This window comes from Oryctolagus cuniculus, chromosome 20, assembly GCF_051225735.1.
Source record: "Oryctolagus cuniculus isolate XC-2025 breed Fujian yellow rabbit chromosome 20, ASM5122573v1, whole genome shotgun sequence".
NCBI classification, from domain to species: domain Eukaryota; kingdom Metazoa; phylum Chordata; class Mammalia; order Lagomorpha; family Leporidae; genus Oryctolagus; species Oryctolagus cuniculus.
Window position 1 is genome coordinate 25279183 of NC_142886.1, and position 21942 is coordinate 25301124.

General features: G+C 45.4%; 1 protein-coding gene across 7 annotated transcripts in view; it reads right to left on the reverse strand.

The window, feature by feature from the left end:
• AREL1 (apoptosis resistant E3 ubiquitin protein ligase 1) overlaps window positions 1-21942 on the reverse strand; it is a 58130-nt gene that overhangs the window by 18010 nt on the left and 18178 nt on the right. For 4 of the 7 annotated variants that reach the window (XM_008272047.5, XM_008272045.5, XM_089322373.1 and 1 more), the window contains exons 2-5: window positions 14855-15174; window positions 8237-8297; window positions 7129-7355; window positions 5440-5677 (exon numbers count right to left, since the gene is read on the reverse strand). In XM_008272047.5, the coding sequence (XP_008270269.3) occupies window positions 5440-5677; window positions 7129-7355; window positions 8237-8252 (481 nt within the window). In that variant the 5' untranslated portion in view covers window positions 8253-8297; window positions 14855-15174. The remainder of the gene's footprint in view (window positions 1-5439; window positions 5678-7128; window positions 7356-8236; window positions 8298-14854; window positions 15175-21942) is intronic. The other 3 variants (XM_070065271.2, XM_008272049.5, XM_089322375.1) reach the window with 1 other exon arrangement.

Here is a 21942-nt window from a genome sequence, read left to right on the forward strand (position 1 = left end):
GAACTTCTTCCAGGCCTCCCATGTGGACACAAGTGCTCAAATACTTGGGCCATCCTTTGCTGCTCTCCCAGACACATTAGCAGAGAGTTGGATTGGAAGTAGAGCATCTGGGATTTGAACTGATATGGGACAAGAAGCCAGCATTGTAGGTAGCAGCTTTACCCAGTAAGTCACAAAGCCAGTCACAGGGTACCCACCCCCCCGCCGCCTTTTTTGAAAGATTTTATTTTATTTTTGTTTATTTGAGAGGCAGAGTTACAGAGAGAGAGAGAGGTAAAGACAGAGAAAAAGGTCTTCCATCCACTGGTTCACTCTCCAAATGGCTGCAATGGCAGAAGCTGAGCCGATCCAAAGCCAAGAGTTTCTTCCAAGTCTCCCACGTGAGCACAGGGGCCCAGGCACTTGGGCCATCTTTCATTGTTTTCCCAGGCCATAAGCAGAGAGCTGGATAGGAAAAGGAGCAGCTGGGACACAAACCAGCACCCATATGGGATGCCGGTGCCACAGGTGGAAGCTTAGCCTACTATACCATAGCACAGGCCCCAGCATATCATAAAAAAAAAAAAAAAAAACCTCCATTTATTTGAGAGAGAGAGAAAAAGAACTCCCTTCCCACACCACCCTCATTTGGTTTGCTCCCCAAATGCCTGCAATGGCCTGCCTGTGGCTGAAGCCAGGAGCTGGGAACTCAATCTGGATCTCCCACAAGGGTGGCCGAGACCCAGTAACCTGAGCCATCAGTGCTGCCTCCAGGGATCCACATTAGCAGGAAGCTGGACTTGGGAGCTAGAGCAGGGCACTGAACCCACACACTCAAACGTGGATGCAGCCGCCTTACTGCTCTGCTGAATGCCAGCTATGAAACTATCTTTCAATTCCAATTCTCAAAAACTTTCTGGAGTCCTGTGTATAACTAAAAACCTGCAAAGAACCTTGGATCAAGATTCACATTCGAGCCGGCGCCGTGGCTCAATAGGCTAATCCTCCACCTTGCGGCGCCGGCACACCGGGTTCTAGTCCCGGTCGGGGCGCCGGATTCTGTCCCGGTTGCCCCTCTTCCAGGCCAGCTCTCTGCTATGGCCAGGGAGTGCAGTGGAGGATGGCCCAGGTGCTTGGGCCCTGCACCCCATGGGAGACCAGGAAAAGCACCTGGATCCTGGCTCCTGCCATCGGATCAGCGCGGTGCGCCGGCTGCAGCGGCGGCCATTGGAGGGTGAACCAACGGCAAAGGAAGACCTTTCTCTCTCTGTCTCTCTCTCTCACTGTCCACTCTGCCTGTCAAAAAAAAAAAAGATTCACATTCAAAAAAAAAAAAAACAACTGAAAGTGCATCATGACCTTAAATACAAAACATAAAGCTATAAAATTTTTAGGAAAAAACAGAAGAATAAATCTTCATGATGTGGGACCAGAGTTCTTGACATTAAAAGCATGATCATAAAAGAAAAACTGGATAAACTGAACTTCCATCAAAATTAAAAAATTTTGCTCTATGAAAGCTTGTTATAAAGATGAAAAGTGAAGCTACAGACTGGGAGAAAATATTTGCAAACCACATATTTGACAAAAGACTGGTATACAGAACCTATAAAGAACTATCAAAACTCAACAATAAAAATTTTTTAAATCTAATTAGAGAATGGGCAAAAGGCATGAACAGACATTTCCACAAAGAGGTCAGATGATGGCAAGCACATGAAAAGATGTTCAATATCATTAACCATTTGGGAAATGCAAATTTAAAACCATAATGAGATGCTACTCCACACTACTCAGATGGCTGAAACTTAAAATCATGACTATATTAAATGTTGGCAAGGATGTGGAGACACTGGATCATTCCTACATTGCTGGTGGAAATGTAAAATGCTACAGCAGCTCTGGAAAAACAGTTTGGTAATTTCCTTAAAAAAAAAACTAAGCACGCAACTGCCATTCATCTCTGAAACTGCACACGCGGCATCTGTATCAGAGAAATGAAAACGTATTGACACAGAAACCGCACATGAATGCTTACAGCAGCTTTATTCACCATAATCAAAAACTGTAAACAATTTGGGTATCCTTCAAAGGGTGAATAAACACACTGTGGTCCACTTAGACCGAGGAATACTACTCATCAATAAAAAGGCACCAACTATTAATAAACTCAACAGTCTGGATGAGTTTCCAGAAAATTATGCTGAGTGAAAAAAATGTACACCCCAAAAGGTTACACACTATATGATTCTACTTCTATAATATCTTCAAATGACAAAATTATAAAAATGGAGAACAGATTAATGGGAGGCCAGGGATTAAGAACTAGGTGGGTGGGCGAGGGGAAATGAGTGAGGCTGTCAAAGGATCACTCTGCCAGTGGTAATGTTCTGGATCTTCCCTGTACCAGTGCCAATCGTCTGGTTCAAAGATGTTACGCTGAGGAAAAGGGTACACCAGATCTCTGCATTATTTCTTCACCTACTGGTTAAGAACCCGGGTAAAATGTCTGTTTTCACCACTGGAGTGCGTGGCTTTGATCCCTGGCTCTAGCTCCTGATCTGAGGTTCCTGCTAATACAGACTGAAAGGCAACGGTGATGGCTGAAGTGACTGGGAACCTGCCAGCAATATGAGAGACCTGAATTGAATTCCCAGTTTCTGGCTTCAGCCACAGCCAGGGGCTTTTGCAGACATTTGGGGAGTGAATCAGCAGATGGGAGTGCACTCATGCTCTCTCTGTGTCTCCCTCTGTCTCTGTCTATACTTGTCAAATAAAAATTCTTTTGAAGTAAAAAAAACAAAACAAAACAAAATTGAGGACTAGACAAAGAAAGATACACAAATCTTAAGGTCCAACTCACTAGGGTTTGGCTTCAAAAGTATTCAAGATCCAGTCATTGCTGTGGTTACCCAACGGACCAGTATTTTAAGGACACCCTTAAAAGGAAGCCAGAAAGTGAACACAGGGCAGATAGGATCTTGATACATTAAAGTATATCTGCAGGACCAAAGTCAGAAATTATACTTCTAAACAGTGAGCTGTGTTTTAAACAGCCAGTGCCGTGGTGTAGTAGGCTAAGCCTCCACCAGCAGTGCTGGCATCCCATATGGGTGCCAGTTCGTGTCCCTGCTGCTCCTCTTCTGATTCAGCTCTCTGCTATGGCCTGGGAAAGCAGTAGTGTTTGGGTCCCTGAACCCACATGGGAGACCCAGAAAAAGCTCCTGGCTTCGGATCAGCTCAGCTCTGGCTGTTATGGCCGTTTGGGGAGTGAACCAGTGGATGGAAGACCTTTCTCTGTCTCTCCCTCTTCTCTCTCTGAACTCTACCTCTCAAATAAATAAATAAATAAATAAAATAAAATCTTAAAAAAAAAAAACAGCATCTGTTATCTGGCACAAAGGCAAGGAAAGGGAAAAAATGTAGAGATAAAGGCTTCAACTCTGAGATACCAGAAGCTTAGGCAAGCACTCCTCAGAAGTAAAACACATACTGGCAGCAAAGGTAGGAATTAAGGTCAAGGTGCTTTCACTTGAAAATGTTTCAAACATCAGAAGAATTTTTTTTTGTCCTTCCTGGCATCCTCGGCCCTTAAAAATCTCCCAGGCTAATGACTCAGCAATTCTACTCCTTGAGAAATAAAAACGTATTGAGCCGGCGCCGTGGCTCAATAAGCTAATCCTCCACCTTGCGGCGCCGGCACACCGGGTTCTAGTCCCGGTTGGGGCGCCGGATTCTGTCCCGGTTGCCCCTCTTCCAGGCCAGCTCTCTGCTATGGCCAGGGAGTGCAGTGGAGGATGGCCCAGGTGCTTGGGCCCTGCACCCCATGGGAGACCAGGAAAAGCACCTGGATCCTGGCTCCTGCCATCGGATCAGCGCGGTGCGCCGGCTGCAGCAGCGGCCATTGGAGGGTGAACCAACGGCAAAGGAAGACCTTTCTCTCTCTGTCTCTCTCTCTCACTGTCCACTCTGCCTGTCAAAAATTAAAAAAAAAAAAAAAAAAGTATGTCCACATAGAAACTTGCACACAAATATTCATTGCAGCATTACTTATTTTAGCCAAAAGGTGGAAGCAACCAAAATATCTATCAACTGATGAAGGATAAATAAAAAGTGGTCTATCCATACAACAGAACATTTGGCAATGAACAGAAAGGAAGCACTATTAATGGTACAATACAAAAATGAACTTTAAAAGCATTACATGAAGTAAATCAAGCCAGTCACAAGAGGCCATGCATTTGATGATTACACTGATGTAAAATGTCCAGAGGAAGTAAACTCACAGAGGCAGATTAGTGGTTTTACTGCTAATGGATCTGGGGTTTTGGGGGCAGGTGATGAAAATACTCTAAAACTGACTGTGGTATAACTATGGATTTTAAAACCATTAAACTATATTTTAAGTAGATAAATTGTTTTAAATGTGAATTAAATCTCAATAAGGCATCATTTAAAGACAGAAGATATGGGACAGCACATTAAGCTACCACCTATGATGCTGACATCCCATATGGGCACCGGTTTTATCCCAGCTGTTCCACTTCTGATCCAGCTCCCTGCTAATGTGTCTGGGAAAGCATGGGAAGTTGACCCAAGCACTTGGGTCCCTGTACCCATGTAGGAGAGCCAGAAGAAGCCCCTGGCTTCAGCCTGCCCCAGTCCTGGCCTTTCTAATTTGTGTTTCAAATAAAGTAAATAAATCTTTTTTTTTTTTTTTTCCAGGCAGAGTGGACAGTGAGAGAGAGAGACAGAGAGAAAGGTCTTCCTTTGCCGTTGGTTCACCCTCCAATGGCCACCGCGGTTGGCGTGCTGCGACCGGCGCACCGCGCTGATCCAATGGCAGGAGCCAGGTACTTATCCTGGTCTCCCATGGGGTGCAGGGCCCAAGCACTTGGGCCATCCTCCACTGCACTCCTTGGCCACAGCAGAGAGCTGGCCTGGAAGAGGGGCAACCGGGACAGAATCCGGCGCCCCAACCAGGACTAGAACCTGGTGTGCCGGTGCCGCAAGGCGGAGGATTAGCCTAGTGAGTCGCAGCGCTGGCCACTTTTTTTTTTTTTTTTAAGCAGAGTTAAAGAGAGATAGCGGGAGAGATAGAGATATCTTGTATCCACTGGTTCACTCCCCAAATGGCTGCAATGGCCGGGGGTGGGGCAGGCCAAAGCCAGGAGCCAAGAGCTTCTTCCAGGTCTCCCATGTGGGTGTGGGGGCCTAAGTTCCTTGGGCCATCTTCCACTGCTTTCCCAGGCACATTAGCAAGGGGATGGATTGGAAGTGGAGCAGTCAGGACTGGAACCTGCACCAGGCAGTGGCTTAACCTGCTAAGCTACAATGCTGGCCTCCAAATAAATAAATTTAAAAAAAAAATCAATAAAGAGAGAGAGAAAGAAAGGAAGAGGGGATAGAAGGAGTGAGGGAGATGTGGGGAAGAACAGGGAAAAAGAACAGAGAACCTACCAGGCTGAAAAATTTTGTAGTAGGGACTGTAGGCTACATTTAATCCGCCAAGTTTCACGGTGATTTCATAGCGTCCAGCCCTTCGCACAGTGAAGGCCACCTTCACCACATTGGAGTTGGGCTCCTGAAGGACTTCCTGGGTCACTGGAATCTCCACTGCCAGCTCAACGTGAGAGATGTGGACTCTCAGTCCCACAGGCCGATGTGCGGGGAAAGGCTGCCCGTTCTTATAGAATAACTGCAGTGAGGAGAAGAGGGACACCTGTTAGTGAGCAGGGACAGAGAACCAATTTCCATTTAAGCAGAAGAGTGTGGGGGAGAGAGGAGGCAGCTGGTAGAGGTCACACCAGTAAACCCCAGTACCTACCTGCTCCTAACATCCTGCCCAGAAACCCAGAGAGAAACACATGCTCTCCAAACTCGACTTGCTCAGAGGGACAGAGGCAGAACACACCACTGAATCAAGAAAGTGCAGAAAGAGCAAATTCAAATTTTAAACTTTAATTTTCTATTTCTGAACCACATGCTGCCTCCGTGGTCTTAGAACCCTTTACAGCATATTATCAATGCTAACTCAAATCTAAAGGAAAGTAAGTCAGCCAGCAGCACTGGCACGCACCAGGCAAGGGTGGGGGCAGGGGACGCAGGTTCTAACACACGCCCAGCTTAATGCTACAGTGGTGAGCTCACTGAAGAGGTCAGCAAACTCTCTGTGTGCAGGAGCAGATAATATGTATTTTTGGACGTAACTATCAAGTGGGAAAGCAGCCATAATCAATATACAAGGAATGGGGCAGGTGCTGTGGCATAGCAGGTAAAGCCGCCGCCTATAGTGCAGGCATCCCATATGGGCACCAGTTCAAGTCCTGGCTGCTCCATTTCCGATCCAGCTCTCTGCTATGGCCTGGGAAAGCAGTAGAAGATGGCTCAAGTCCTTGGGCCCCTGCATTCACGTGGGAGACCCAGAAGAAGCTTCTGGCTCTTGGCTTAGGATTGGCACGGCTCTGGCCATTGCAGCCAATTGGGGAGTGAATCAACAGATAGAAGAACTCTCTCTCTCTCTTTCTGCCTCACCTTTTCTCTGTATAACTCTGACTTTCAAATAAATAAATCTTAAAAAAAAAAAAAAAAAAAGAAAGAAAAGAAAAAGCTTATTCTCAGATGCTGTGCCTCTTTGCAATATTAAAACACACACACACTAGGAAAAGGTGTGGCTGAGTTCCAATAAAAGGGACACAGGGACTGGCACTGTGGTGTGGTGGATTGGGCTGCCACCTGTGATCCCATATGGGTGCCAATTCAAGTCCTTGTTGTTCCACTTCTGATCCAGCTCCCTGCTGATGTGCCTGAGAAGACAGCAGAAGATGGCCCAAATACTTGCACTCCTCCACCTTCGTGGTAGACCTGGATGAAGCTCTTGGCTTTGGCCTGGCCCAGTCTTGGCCATTGTGGCCATTTGGGGAGTAAACCAGCGGATGGAAGACCTCTCTCTCTCTCTGCCTCTACCTCTCTCTCTCTGTAACTCCGCCTTTCAAACAAATAAATAAATCTTAAAAAAAAAAAATGAAAAGAAAAACAAGAGAAAATGTCAACATTCCAGGCTAGCACTACTGAAAGCCTGAACTGGGCTCTAGGGAAAGCAAATGACTCAGAACCCCAAAGGGTGTGGAGACAGAAACATGCCCTTACATGCACTCGGAAGGCCATGCTGTGGCCCACCTCATAGGGGTCCTTCCAATCCCAGGAGACTTTGCAAGACCGGGGATCCAGGTAATTTCCCCGCACGTAGTCATAAATGCTCCGGTCCCCTCGGCGCTCACGGTCCTCATTCTGGAGGAAGCTGACTACACGTGCGGCAAGCTCAAAGAGGAACTTAATTGTGAAGAAGAATGCAACCACAGACACTGTGATGCCACCTATGTGAAAGAGAAAACACACAAGCCATTACAACTTCTCATTATGGAACAGGCTGGCCATCTCTCAAAAAACTTAAGGAAGTCAGGATGAAATGGCACAACTGCCAAAGAAATACTGCACAGGTCCCTACCACTGCAGCCAAAGAGGAACTTCCGCATCAGGGGACAGCAGCCACAGGCCAAGTCTGACTTACTACCTACTTCCAAAATCAGGCTCTACTGGAATATAGCCACACTATTTGTTTACAAACGGTCTACAGCTGTTTTTGCACCACACTGGCTGAGCTGAGTAACTGTAATGAAACTGCAGGGCCTTTGAAACCAAAAGTATTTACTAACTTGCCTCTTACAGAACAAGTCTGCAGAACCCCATTTCATATCTGAACTACACAGCATAATGTTCCCCCATTCTCCCACCTTCCTTGTGTGTGCCAGACCCTCACAGAAGCAAAACAAGAAAATACATTTGATTCCCTCCACTTGCAAGCCTTCTGCTCCCATGTTCCCTTGGCCAATGTACTCCCCCAACCCCAGCAAAGTTAAGAGTTCCCTCTTCTGGGCTTCCTCAAACCCTGGTACATTCATCTGCCGTAACTTCTCCTTCTTGACCATCTCCTGCTTCATGCTACAAACTCCTTGAAGGCAGATTTTTGCCTTATTCAACTTTGACTCCACAGTAAACAGTGTCTGGTGCTGACTATAAGTACTTAATAAATATTTCCCAAATGAATGAATTCTGCCAACTCTGTGAAGGCACACTGTAGCGCCATTAGAAATATTTCTAGCTCTCTTTCAAGGGGAATGGGGGTAGCCAGGGAGGCAAAAGTGACCTAAGCAACCCTGACAAAAAGACAATAAGGAGAGCTCTTTCTATAACGTACCAATAACGTAAAACATTAGGTCCCTTCAACGCCAACAGACAGCCGAGGATCACAGCTGCAGCTGAAAAAGAAAACTTGTTTAGTCTTTTTCTGCGGCTCGTCCCCACAGCCATCTCAGGATGAGACACAGCAGAACACACAGCTTAAGCCAACCAACTCACTAATCCCAACCCTTCCTACTTGTGTTCCTTCTCTCTAGCTTGGCAGGTGCCCTATGACATATTTCAGAAAAAGAGTGAGACACTGCATCATTCTCCCTAAAGACTTGCAATCCTCTGGCCACCTAGGAGTACCACACACAGCCTCCGGTTCTATTGCTAATTACAAAAGACAGCAACCCAGCTTTCATCTTCTTAGATCCAGGGCTCCCAAGAGAGTTACCCTCCCCCATGCAAAATGGTGCCAATTAGTACAAGCAAAGAGAATAATGGAAATATTTTCCCCTTATACAGTATCTGCCCTCTGGAAGTAACTCAGCTAAGTAGAAATAGCTACATAAAAATATTTTTGGGGGCCAGCACTGTGGTGCAGTGGGTTAAAGCCCCTGCCTGCAGTGCCAGTACCCCATATGGGCGCCGGTTCAAGTCCCGGCTGCTCCTCTTCTGATCCACTCTGCTATGGCCTGGGAAAGCAGTAGAAGACGGCTCAAATCCTTGGCCCCTGCACCCGCGTGGGAGACTGAAGGAAGCTCCTGGATCCTGGCTTCGGATCCGCTCAGCATTGGCCCTTGTGGTCATTTGGGGAGGGAAGCAGTGGAATGGAAGACCTCTCTTTCTCTGGCTCTATCTCTCTCTGTAACTCTGTATTTCAAAGAAATAAAATAATTCTTTTTAAAAATGCAAAATAAAATAAATAAAAAGTATATTTTTTTAAAAGAGTTAAGTATCAGGGCAGCATTGTGGCACTGTGGGTAAAACTGTTACCTGCAACGCGGCATCCCACATGGGCATTGGTTCATGTCCTGGCTACTTCGTTTCTGATCCAGCTCCCTGCTATGGACTAGGAAAGCAGTGGAAGATGGCCCAAGTTGATTGGGCCCCCGCACCCATGGGAACCTGGAAGAAGCTCCGGGTTCCTGGATTGGACCTGGCACAGCCTCGGCTGTTGGCGGCCATTTGGAGAGTAAACCAGCAGATGGAAGATCTCTCTATGACTCTACTTTCAAAAAAATAAATAAATCTTTTTTAAAAAGTATTCTTTTCATCATGTTTGAATTATGCAATTAGAATGAACTCCAGGTCATCCCATAATAAGCAGTGGGCATGTAGGAGAAGTCATTTACTCTGTTGCCAATCAGACAAACTAATGGACCCCCTGGAAGATGAGCTCAGCAGGAAGACCAAGGAGAGGAACAGAGGAGGACCCTGTACTTCTCATCCTAAGTGAAACCTGCCAAGGTCAGATTTTGAGGGGAAACTTTGTCATCAAATTCATTTCCAGCAAGACTTTAACCTTCATTACTCATTTGGTCATATGAATCACTAAAGGTACCACCCAGGAAAAATGAAATGTATGCTGACATTCATATTGTATCACCGAGTTTGATCTTAGTATAGGCTGGAGATACAGTCCATTCTACAATGCACTGAATCCACTCCTTTTAAGTCTATATATATTAAGGTTATCCATGTTATCTCAATTGAGAACCTTATATCAACACCAGAATATTACCTAGAGACAAGACAGGTTAAAAACGTCTAGAATCAAATCTTGGAGACACCAAAGCAAGCAAGTTTTGTTTGTTTTGCAAGATGTGCTTTTATGTCTGATTATGCTTGAAAAAAATCTAGAGACAGAAAATGGACCATTAAGTCCCTTTGATACCAATATACTCATTGGAATGCACAGAGAGTAGGTAATCTGAGGAGTGGTCAAGACTACTGAGTCTCTTTCCCAACAAGTATTTCATCCCCTGGGACTCTATGCTGAAAAGCTGCTATCATCTCAGAAAGGTGCTGCTGGGGCTGGTGTTGTGGCAGAGCAGGTAAAGCCGCCACCTGCAGTGCTGGCATCCCATATGGGTGTCAGTTTGAGTCCCAGCTGCTCCAATTCTGATCCAGCTCTCTGCTATGGCCTGGGAAAGCAGTGAAAGATAGCCCAAGGGCTTGGGCCGCTGCACCCCAATGGGAGACCCGAAAGAAGCTTCTGCCTCCCGGTTCCCCATCAGCCCACCTCCAGCCGTTGTAGTCAACTGGGGAGTGAACCAGCAGTTGGAAGACTACTCTCTCTCTCTCTCTGCCTCTGCTTCTCTCTAACTCTGCCTTTCAAATAAATAAATCGTTAAAAAAAAAAAAAAAAGTGCTGTCAACTCTTAAAAAGCATCTATCTTCACCTTATAGGATATATCTTCTAGGGATGTGCTTGGTGAGCTGTGAGTTAATAATTTCTATGGCCCCATGTCCTTCAGTATGATATGCCTTCAATTAACTCCCCTTAGCCATCCAGGCTGCACATCGAAGAGTACATCAAACAGCCTAATACAGAGATGAAGGCGTAGGCTCTAGAGTTAGATCACTACAGTTCAAGTCCATGCTCTGCCATGACAAGGTGACCCTGCACAAGTTGTTTCATCTCCTCTACACAGGATGTCCATTTCTCTGTCAAATGGGGATGACACACACATGTAACTCAAAGGGATGCTGTGATTATTAAATGAGTTAACACATAGACACATCCTAGAACAGTGCCTGGTATACAGTGAGTTCTCAAAATTTTGAGAACTATTTGAGACATTAAAATTAGTATCAATAGTAGCAGTACTCCCCTGCCTCAGACTGTTAGGAAACAGAGAACCTCTTTACTGGTCCACAGTTCAATATGCACTGCTCTCACTGCACCTAAATTCTCAGCCTGCATGAACGTTCTTTACACAATTCTGTCATATTCCAATACTGTCTAAAAAGTTTTAGAACAAAGAGTTAAAAACACAACTAAAATAATTCCTCCAATACTGAATGTTAACTTAACATGCCAGGTATTGGGGGAACAGGCAGAACACGATAGCCTCCGTCTCAGCTCTTGGGAAGCAAGCAGTAAAGAAATTTATCTTGTTAAATCTTTGCCATTTCTCCCCATTTACTGATTTTTCAACCACATCATCAGTACTGATGTTAATCTGCACCTTTTCCAATAAGTCATTTCTATCCCAATTCTTTTTATTATTTAAAATTCAGTATATCAATTGCTACATGTTTCCAAATAATTCTCTTCTCTTCTCTCTTTTAAAAATTTTATGTATTTGTTTGACAGGCAGAGAGAAGAGAGACAGAGCAGGCTCCCACCTGCTAGTTCATTCCCCAAATGCATACAACAGCTGGGGCCAGGCTGACGCCAGGAGCCAGGAACTCAGCCCAGGTCTCCCACGAGGGTGGGCAGGAACCCAACAACTTGAGTCATCATCACTACTGCCTCCCAGGGGCTACATCTGCAGGAAGCTGGAGTCTGCTACTGGGAATCAAACCCAGGCTCTCCTATGTGGAACACTAGGCTAAGCTAAATGCCCACTTCTCTTCTCTTCTTAATTCTTCCTTATGAATTAACTCTGCCAATTCATTACTTGTTGATTTAACCTTTACAAAACATCCCACTGCTCTCCAACAGTTCTCAAAACCTCCCCAACAACATTTACCCATCTTCCAATTTTAGCCCTGGTCATATTCTTATCTTTTTTTCCTTCTACATATTCCCTCTTTCTGAGTCCTCCTAAATATTGTCACAAAGTCTCCCAATTTCTTTCATTCAAATCACTTTTATGCCAGATTTCATCTGTTTGATAGATATTTTCCATTTTCTGACTGACTTGGTAAGAGGCTCTCTCTGTTCTGTTCTATCTCCACTGCTACTACTCCACACTATTCTCCTTGGCTACCTCTCCCACAACACCTCACATTTGTGCCAAGATCTGTCCAAATCAGATCCTTTATACCAGGGGTGGGGGAACACCCAGCCTGCAGGCTGGATAAGGCCCCTGAAATCACTTGGTCTGACCCTCCTAAGGCAACCACAGGTGGGACTTGGAATTCAATAAATCTATAGCAGGCTAATTTTTAGGTGGACAATTTTATATGGTCCCCAAAGGATGTTATAAATACCTAAATACCCTTGGCAGAAAAAAGGTTCCCCATCCCTCACCTTCACTTTTATATACAGGCTCTGAAAAATCTCATCCACATACTTTCCAAGTCACCCTCTCTGCCTAAGCTGTCCTCTTCCTCAGTCTCTGTCCGTGGAACACCTCTTGATCCTAGGGTCCAGGAAGATACTTTCCTCCTGATCTTCACTGTAGAAATTTCTTTCCTCCTCTGAATTTCTACACATTGTTTTTATATAAATATAGCATTTATATTCAATTAGTCTCATTTGATTTTTCATTTCCGAGTGGTGAATAATATTAGACAAGGAGGAGACTTAAAAATACTCTAAAGCCTTCAACATAACTGCATATAGTAACTGCAATGAATATGGATGAAATTTCCACTGAATTGGAGCTGGTGTTGTGGTGCAGTGGGTTAAGCTCCCACCTGAGATGCCATCATCCCATATAAGCGTCATTTCAAGTCCTGGCTGCTCTACTTCTATTCCAGCTCCCTGGGAGGTGCTAATGTACCTGGGAAAGCAGTAGAAGATGGCTCGAGTACCTGGGCCCCTGTCACCCACATGGGAGACCTAGCTGGAGTTCTAGGCTCCTAGCTTCAGCCTGGCCCAGCCCTGGGCTGCTGTAGCCATTTGGAGAATGAACCAACAGGTAGAAGATCTGTCACTCTATCTTTCAAATAAATAAATCTTAAAAAAAAAAAAAAAAAAGGAAAAAAGAAATTTCTACTGAATGGACAGTGTCAAATGTCTATTCTTTTGTCCAGAATGTCTAAGGGTCAGGAATTTTCCAGATAAAACTTTTTCAGGTATAGTGTCAATAGATTTCTCTAATCAGCAGTATATTCACACAAAACAGGATTATAAACTCCTCAGTCCAAGAGTTGAGAATTTTGTTCAACAAACATGTTACCAAATACTCACCACTAGGGTAGTGAGTTCTCACGCCGGGTATTTTTCTACAGCACCCTGTTTCAACAGCTCACACTTCTCCTGCATAAAATTATTTTGGTATTCTTTTCTTCTTCTTCTTTTTTTTTTTTTTTTTTTGACAGGCAGAGTGGACAGTGAGAGAGAGAGACAGAGAGAAAGGTCTTCATTTCCGTTGGTTCACCCCCCAATGGCCGCTGAGGCCAGTGCACTGCGGCTGGCGCACCGCGCTGATCCGAAGCCAGGAGCCAGGTACTTATCCTGGTCTCCCACATGGGTGCAGGGCCCAAGCACTTGGGCCATCTTCCACTGCACTCCCAGGCCATAGCAGAGAGCTGGACTGGAAGAGGAGCAACCGGGACAGAATCCGGCGCCCTGACCGGGACTACAACCCGGGGTGCCAGTGCCGCAGGTGGAGGATTAGCCTATTGAGCCGCGGCGCCTGCCTATTTTGGTACTCTTTCCGCATCTACAATTCAAGCCTCTCCCATATCATTTCACACAATACAGTTATAAGAGTATTTTGGGTGTTTTCAAATTCATCTCTTGTCCTACCTTTATACAATTTAACAAACTGTGATACTGGAAGCTAGCAGAATAAAAGTAGTAGTAACTAAACCAATAACTCTCTACCACTTTCTTAAGCCGTATCACAGGCCAAACACTGTCCTAAGTGCTTTAAATGTGTTAGCCTAAGTACTGTAATTGTTATCACAACAACTTGGTGAAATAAGCACTATAAATCTCACTTTACAGACACTTAAAAAAAAAAAAAAAAGCTGGGCTTAGAAATGTTAACATCTCACAGCTGGTTAAGTGACAGAGCTGAGACTCAAGCCAGTGTCTAACTCTGAAGCCCAGTGCTCTTAACCTCACACAACACTGAATCATGAAAAACGATGAAGTCATGGGTTTAGCAAAGTATCTGGAAAGAGAAAAGATTTAAGAAAACAGGTAAAACAAAGCATGAAAAACATTACCCAATCTGACGGTGAGGAATCTCACAGTGAGGCTAAAATTAGAAGTATAAACTCTGATGACCTTTTTATCTTTCAAAATAAAAAACATGACAAAAATGCAGGACTAATTATCTAGTGCAGCAATATCACTTGCTAGTGAAGGATTCTGGGCAGTCTGCTTGACACTGCAGCACTCTGGCTCGCAGCACTCGCAGAAAGGGGGAGAATCTTGAAAATACCTGCCCAAGGGAACATCGGAAAGCTGGCTGGCATGCTAAGAGAGTGCTTCAAAAAGCTCATGGGAAAGGGAATTAAAAGGTTAGTTATTCTGGTGCAAAAAAAAAAAAAAAAAAAAATGAACGTCAGGCACACTGTTTTCACCATATGCATGTCCATGAACTTTTTGAAGTACCCTTTTGTATTTTAAAAACCTTTGCTTTTGTGAAGGGTAAAGATGTATAATTACAACATCACATTCACTTAAGCCTCCAAATTGAAAATCAGTTGAGAAAAAGTTATTTTCCAAAAATGAAGAACTGGTTCTTCCTACTCAAAACTGCTCTGCCAAGGCTTAGGAACTGTTCACTGGATCCATGCTCTACTTCCCAATCACTCTCAACATGGCCAGTCACCTTACCTTTAAACGAGGGCCCATGTTCTGAGAACCAAGTGCAGCACTCCTATTCACCAAAGCAGGTAATCTCTGGCCTCTTTCACCTTGTCTTCCAACTTCCACATGAAGGAAAAAAGCCACAAGGTCATGGGGAGATCATTGTCCATCGGATCTTCACTGAAGGTATGTCACAGAAAGCAGAGGATCAGTGTTTCTGGGACGAACTGGATGAATCCCAAGATGAAGAAATAAAGCCCAGGAATATCATTCCTGGATGTCTCTCCAGTACAGGTCGCAGCCAATTGCCAAAGGGTGCATCCACTCTGGTATCCTAGGATCCTGCCCTAAAAGGAAAACACATCAGTAGAATAGGCTTTTATTTCTGAAAGAAAGTACCCAGAAAACAACAAAGAGGAGGCAGAATAGGCAGCGAGAACCCTGGGACATTAAACATAGCCAAGGGTTGGTAAACTGACCAAACATTGCCAATGAGAACTCCAGTTTCCCTGAGGCTACTCTCCAACCCCACAACAAAAGTCAACTTCCAGGGCCAGCATTATGGCCAACAGGTTAAGCTGCACCTGAGATGCTGGCATCTCATATGTGGCTGGGTTCCTGCCCTGGCTGCTCCACCTCCAGTCCAGTTCCCTGCTAATGTGTCTGGGAAAGCAGAAGAAGGACCAAGCACTTGGGCCCTGACACTCACATAGGAGACCAGATTGAAGCTCCTGGCTTCAGCCTGGTCCAGCCCTGGCCATTGCAGCCATTTGGAGACTGAACTAGCAGATGGGAGATCGTTATCTCTCTCTGTCCCTGTAAGTTTGCCTTTCAAATAAATAAATAAATCTTAAAAAAAAAAAAAAAGGCAACCAGCAACTTCATAGCCTGCTCCCTATAAGGAAGCTCCACCATTGCAGGTGACTTCAGTCCTTCAGCAGAGGCAAACTAGGGCACACGGATTTAAAGATTTATTTATTTTTACTTGCAAGACAGAGTTACACAGAGGCAGAGGCAGAGAGAGAGAGAGAGAGATCTTCCATCCGCTGGTTCACTCCCCAGATGGCCACAATGGCTGGAGTTGCACAGATCTGGAGCCAGGAGCCAGGAGCCAGGAGATAGGAGCCAGGAGATAGGAGCCAGGAGATAGGAGCCAGGAGCTTCTCCCGGGTCTCCCACACGGGTGCAGGGACCCAAGGACTTGGGCCATCTTCTTCTGCTTTCCCAGGCCATAGCAGAGAGCTGGAGCAGAAGTGGAGCAGCTGGGACTCGAACCAGTGCCCATGTGGGATGCCGGCACTGCAGACAGTGGCTTTTTCCACTATGCCACAGTCCTGGCCCCGGGCACAGATCTAAAGAAGGAGCATCATCACAACCACATGCCCAGTTTCAGCTTAACCAGGCAGGAGCCCAGGGTCTGGGACCAACCCCGAAGAGAACAAGACTACAGCACAGGCCAGCGCCGCGGCTCACTAGGCTAATCCTCCGCCTAGCGGCGCCGGCACACCGGGTTCTAGTCCCGGTCGGGGCACCGGATTCTGTCCCGGTTGCCCCTCTTCCAAGCCAGCCCTCTGCTGTGGCCAGGGAGTGCAGTGGAGGATGGCCCAGGTGCTTGGGCCCTGCACCCCATGGGAGACCAGGAAAAGCACCTGGCTCCTGGCTCCTGCCATCGGATCAGCGCGGTGCGCCGGCCGCAGCGCGCCGGCCGCGGCGGCCATTGGAGGGTGAACCAACGGCAAAGGAAGACCTTTCTCTCTGTCTCTCTCTCTCACTGTCCACTCTGCCTGTCAAGAAAAAAAAAAAAAAAAAAAAAAGACTACAGCACAGGCAGAACCAGATTACAGAGAGCCTTGTTTGGCATGGGAAGAACCAGGACAATATTCAACTGGAAAAGAAAAACCAGTAAAGAGATCTAAAACCTAATCCGCCCATGCAGTCTGCTTTCTTTGTGCTCAGGTATGCACTTCAAAAATGTGGTTAAACAAAGATAATTTTCGTCTTCAAAACAATAAACATCTGCTATTACAAGTAGGGAGAAGAAAATCTATGAGCTTTCAAAAACAAAGTCACTAAGTCTGATAAAGTCAGTTTGTAACTCTCCCTAAAGATATTCATGGATGAAATATAGCAAGAGGCAGGCTTACGGTGATGCAGTCAGAGCCACTGTAGGACGGAAGAGGGGCTGCTCATCAGTAAATGCAGAGACGGACTGGCCACATGACAGGAACTGTTCTCAGTGCTTTCAGTGCACTAAGTCACCACCCTGAGACAGACACACACTTACCTCTATTTTACAGATGAAGAAACTGGGACACACACCTCCCCAAGAGTACATACAAAACCTGAGAGCTGAGTCAAACCCAGAATTCAAGCTTTTAATGACTACTATGGGAAACCAAAGAGGAAAACACGTAATGCTGACAAGAACAGAAGAAAGAATGAGTGAAGGCCAGCTGATCAAATAAGTTGGCAAACGTGTATAATTAAAAATAAACAAGTTATGTGCTTTAAAAAAAATATGGCAATAGACTTGCCAAGTACATGAGCCAAAACCTGGGTCAACTAGCAATTGGAACTAGTTTAAAGGAGCCACAAACATGAGAATAGTTACATAAACCATAAGAGATCCCTATGATAGAATGTTATATAAGGATTTTTAAAGCAGCACTTTTAAGGAATAACAACACAGGGAAAAGCTCACAAGTGTTAAATGAAAAACCAGGCATAAAATTGTTTACACACCATAAGCTCAATATTTTTTTAAAGATTTATTTATTTATTTGAAAGTCAGAGTTACACAGAAAAAGGAGAGGCAGAGAGAGAGAGAGAGAGAGAGAGAGAGAGAGAGAGAGAGAGAGAGGTCTTCCATCCACTGGCTCACCCCCCAATTGGCCGCAACAGCCGGAGCTGCACCAAACTGAAGCTGGGAGCCAAGAGCTTCTTCCGGGTCTCCCACATGTGTGCAGGGACCCTAGAATTTGGGCCATCTTCTTCTGCTTTCCCAGGCCACAGCAAAGAGCTGGATCGGAAGTGAAGCAACTGGGACTTGAACCAGCACACATATGCACATATGGGATGCTGGCATTGCAGGTGGCAGCTTTACCTGCTATGCCACAGCACTAGCCACTACGCCCAATCTTAAAAAGATTATATAAAGGAAACTGAAAAGGTGCAGGCATCAGATAAAGCCATGGCTGGAGATATCTACATCCCACATTGGAGTGCTGATTCAAGTCCTGGCTACTCCACTTCCAATCCAGCTTCCTGTTTGTACATATATTGGGAGGCGGCAGATGATGGCCCCAGTACTTGGGTCCCTGCCATCCACATGAGAGACTGGGATTGTGTTCCAGGATCCTGACTTTGCCCTGACCCAGCCTTGGCTGTTGCAGCCATCTGGAGAGTGAATCAGTGAATGGAAGATCTGTCCCTCTCTTTCTCTCTCTGCCTCTCCCCTTCTCTCTGTCACTCTGGCTTTCAAATAAATAAATAAATCTTTATGGAAAAAAAAAAAAAAAAAAGGCAGCAACAGACTGGGGCTAGCACCATGGCACAGCTGTGGTACAACTGGTTAAGCCGCTACCTGTGGTGCTGGTGCCAGCATCCCATATGGGCACCTGAGTCCCAGCCGCCCCACTTCTGATCCAGCTCCCTGCTAATGTGCCTGGGAAAGCAGCAGAAAATGGCACAAGTCCTTGGGCCTCTACCACCCACATGGGAGACCTGGAAGAAGCTCCTGGCTCTTGGCTGTGGCCTGGCTCAACCCCAGCCATTATGGCCATTTGGGAAGTGAACCAAATATCTCTCCTCCTCTCTGTACCTGCCTTTCAAATAAATAAATAAATCTTAAAAAAAAAAAAAAAAAACCAGACTGAAAGGGAAACGCAAAATTTTAGCAGCAGTCATCTCTTGGCATATAGAATTATAAATAATTTTTATCTTCTACCTGTACCTTTCAGTGCTTTATAAATTTGTAATGATGCAAAAGTTCATACTGCTGGAGAACATATACTTTTTAGGGACCTATCTTCTTTTAAAAATAGGTGGAGGCAGCACTGTGTTGCAGCAGGTTAAGCTACCCATCTCATACAGAGCCAACCCAGCTCCTTGCTAATGAGCCTGGGAAGGCAGCAGATGATGGCCCAAGTGTCACCCACATGAGAGACCCAGATGAAGTTCCTGGCTCCTGACTTTGAAATGGCCCAGCCCCCGCTGCTGTGGCCATTGGGGAGTAAGCCAGCAGATGAAAGATCAATGCCTATTTCTCTCTGTTTCTGTCACTCTCCTTTTTAAATAAATAAATCTTAAAAAAACTGAAAAATAATTTTTAAAAAAGGCAAATATAGACAAGTTCTCCTTTTTTCAAATAAATGGTATAATGAAATTAAATTATATTCATTATGATCTTAGTGCGTCTCTAACCCTGTGATTAGCTAGCAACCTCATCATTAAATCAAGTAACTCTTAGTTCTACATAACCTTCACGGTCTCCACCATGAACCACCATGCTTACTCCAATGCTTCAGTGCCTGTGGTGAGTTTCAAGACTCTGCTCACATACCCCACCCACCTCTACCTGAGCCAGCTCCCAGGGCTCTCTGAGGATTCCATCCACACCAGGCAGAATCAATCACTTCCTCCTTTGTAACACTGCTATGCAGAAGATACTCATTCAGTCCGCATGGTAAGTATTTGATTATATAGCAGTCTCTCCTAATAGATTGTGGGCTCACTGAGGATATTGACTGGGTCCTACCCACGTTTGCCTCTCTGCGGTCACTACCTCAGAGCCTGTACTTTCATAGGATCCTCAGGTGATTCCTATGCATGTAAGAGTTTGAAAAGCATGGTCTAAGGCCGGCGCCGCGGCTCAGTAGGCTAATCCTCCGCCTAGCGGCGCCGGCACACCGGGTTCTAGTCCCGGTCGGGGCGCCGGATTCTGTCCCGGTTGCCCCTCTTCCAGGCCAGCCCTCTGCTGTGGCCAGGGAGTGCAGTGGAGGATGGCCCAGGTGCTTGGGCCCTGCACCCCATGGGAGACCAGGAAAAGCACCTGGCTCCTGGCTCCTGCCATCGGATCAGCGCGGTGCGCCGGCCGCAGCGCGCCGGCCGCGGCGGCCATTGGAGGGTGAACCAACGGCAAAGGAAGACCTTTCTCTCTGTCTCTCTCTCTCACTGTCCACTCTGCCTGTCAAAAAAAAAAAAAAAAAAAAAAAAAAAAAAAAAAAGAAAAGCATGGTCTAGACTCTAGGGAAGTCAGCCTTAAAGAGGTCCAATATTCCCTCTAACAGGCTCACAGGTAACACTGATGCTGCTGGTGTTTTAGACCACGTTTTCAGGAGCGAGAGTCCAGAGCAGGAGTCAGCAGATTACAGTCTGCAGGCCAAATCCAGACAGCTGCCTGTTTTTATGAAAACAGTCAAGTTCATTCATTTACATACTATCTATGGCTGCATTTGCTATACAACAGCAGAGCTGAGTACTGCAGCAGAGACATAATGCCTACAAAATTGCTATCTGACCCTTTACAGAGAAGTGTACCAATCTTAGGCATAGAGGTTCTAAATCCACATAACTGTGTTTGTAAATGAATGCATTTTACAAATCAGAGAAAGCATAAAAATCATCATCTTCTTCTTAGGAAAAGAGCTGTAAAACTCAGAAATGTATGCAAATGTTTCTAATTTCAATTATTTAAATGCTTTATGCCTTCCATAATCCAATTAGGAAGTTACACAATCATTTCCCAAAGTATGTTTTTCATGCAACTGTGCTTGAATTTTACCAAGGCTAACTATTTCCTAAAACCAGCATCTCAGGAACCAAATACTGCATCTGGGTCCTGAAATTATGTACATATTACCAATTACAGAGAGAGTGAGAGAGAACTTCCATCTGCTGGGTCACTCCCCAAATGGCCACAATGGCCAGGGCTGGGCCAAGCCAAAGCCAGGAGCCCAGAGTCTCTGGTGGGTGCAGAGGTCCAAGCACTTGGGCCATCCTCTGCTGCTTTTCCAGAAGCATTAGCAGGGATCTGGATCAGAAGTGCCGCAGTTAGGGCTTGAACCGGCGTCCATATGGGATGCCATGCTGCAAATGGTGGCTTAACCTACTGTGCCACAGCACCAGCCCCAGTTCATTTTACTTTTAAAGTGTCATTCTAAAAAGCCATGAAGGGCTGGGTATTTAGTTCAGCAGCTAAGACACCCACATCCTATACTGGTGTGCTGGGTTCAAGTCCCAGCTCTGCATGATTCCATCTTTTTGTTAATGTGTCCCAGGGAGGCAGCAGATTTTGGCTCAAGTACTTGGATCCTTGCCACCCTTGTGAGAGACCCAGACTGCATTCTAGGCTTTTGATTATGGCTTGGTCCAGATCTGGCTATTGCTGGCATTTTGGCAGTGAACCAGGTGGAAAATCTTTGCCTGTCTGCCTTCAAATAAAATGAAAATAAACTAGGGGCCAGCATTGTGGTGTAGCTGGCAAAGCCACTGCCTATAATGCCAATATCCCATATGGGCACCAGTTTTGTGTCCCAGCTGCTTCACTTCCAATCCAGCTACCTGTTAATGGCCTGGGAAAAGCAGTTTGGGCCCCTGCCACCCACATGGAAGACCTAGATGAAGCTCCTGGCACCAGGCTGGCCCAACAGTAGCCATTGCAGCCATATGGGGAGTGAAGCAGCAGATGAAAGAGCTTTCTTTTTCTGCCACTCCCTCTCTTTTCGCAACTCTGACTTTCAAAATAAATAAATAAATAGAAACTAAAAAAATTAAAAGCCATGAAAAAATAGATGCAAAAGTCTACTTCAGAATCCTGGTGTATATAGAAGAACTACTGGCAGCACATAAAAGTTCCGATACCACCTACTAATTTCTACAAAACACAACATGATAAGAGATGCTTGCTTTGCAGGATGTAGTCTCCAGCATTCTCTGAACAGAGCACCACACACAAGTACAGGAACATCAAATGGTTCAATTCACAAAAGGCTCATAGGTTGGAGAAGTCTAACCTAGAGCAGGGCAGTAAGAAGGTTCCAAGAACTAAACTGCATCACAGGTACTTGGATTATTAGTTTGCATTTACATTGGCTTAATTTCACCCTCAGTTCATT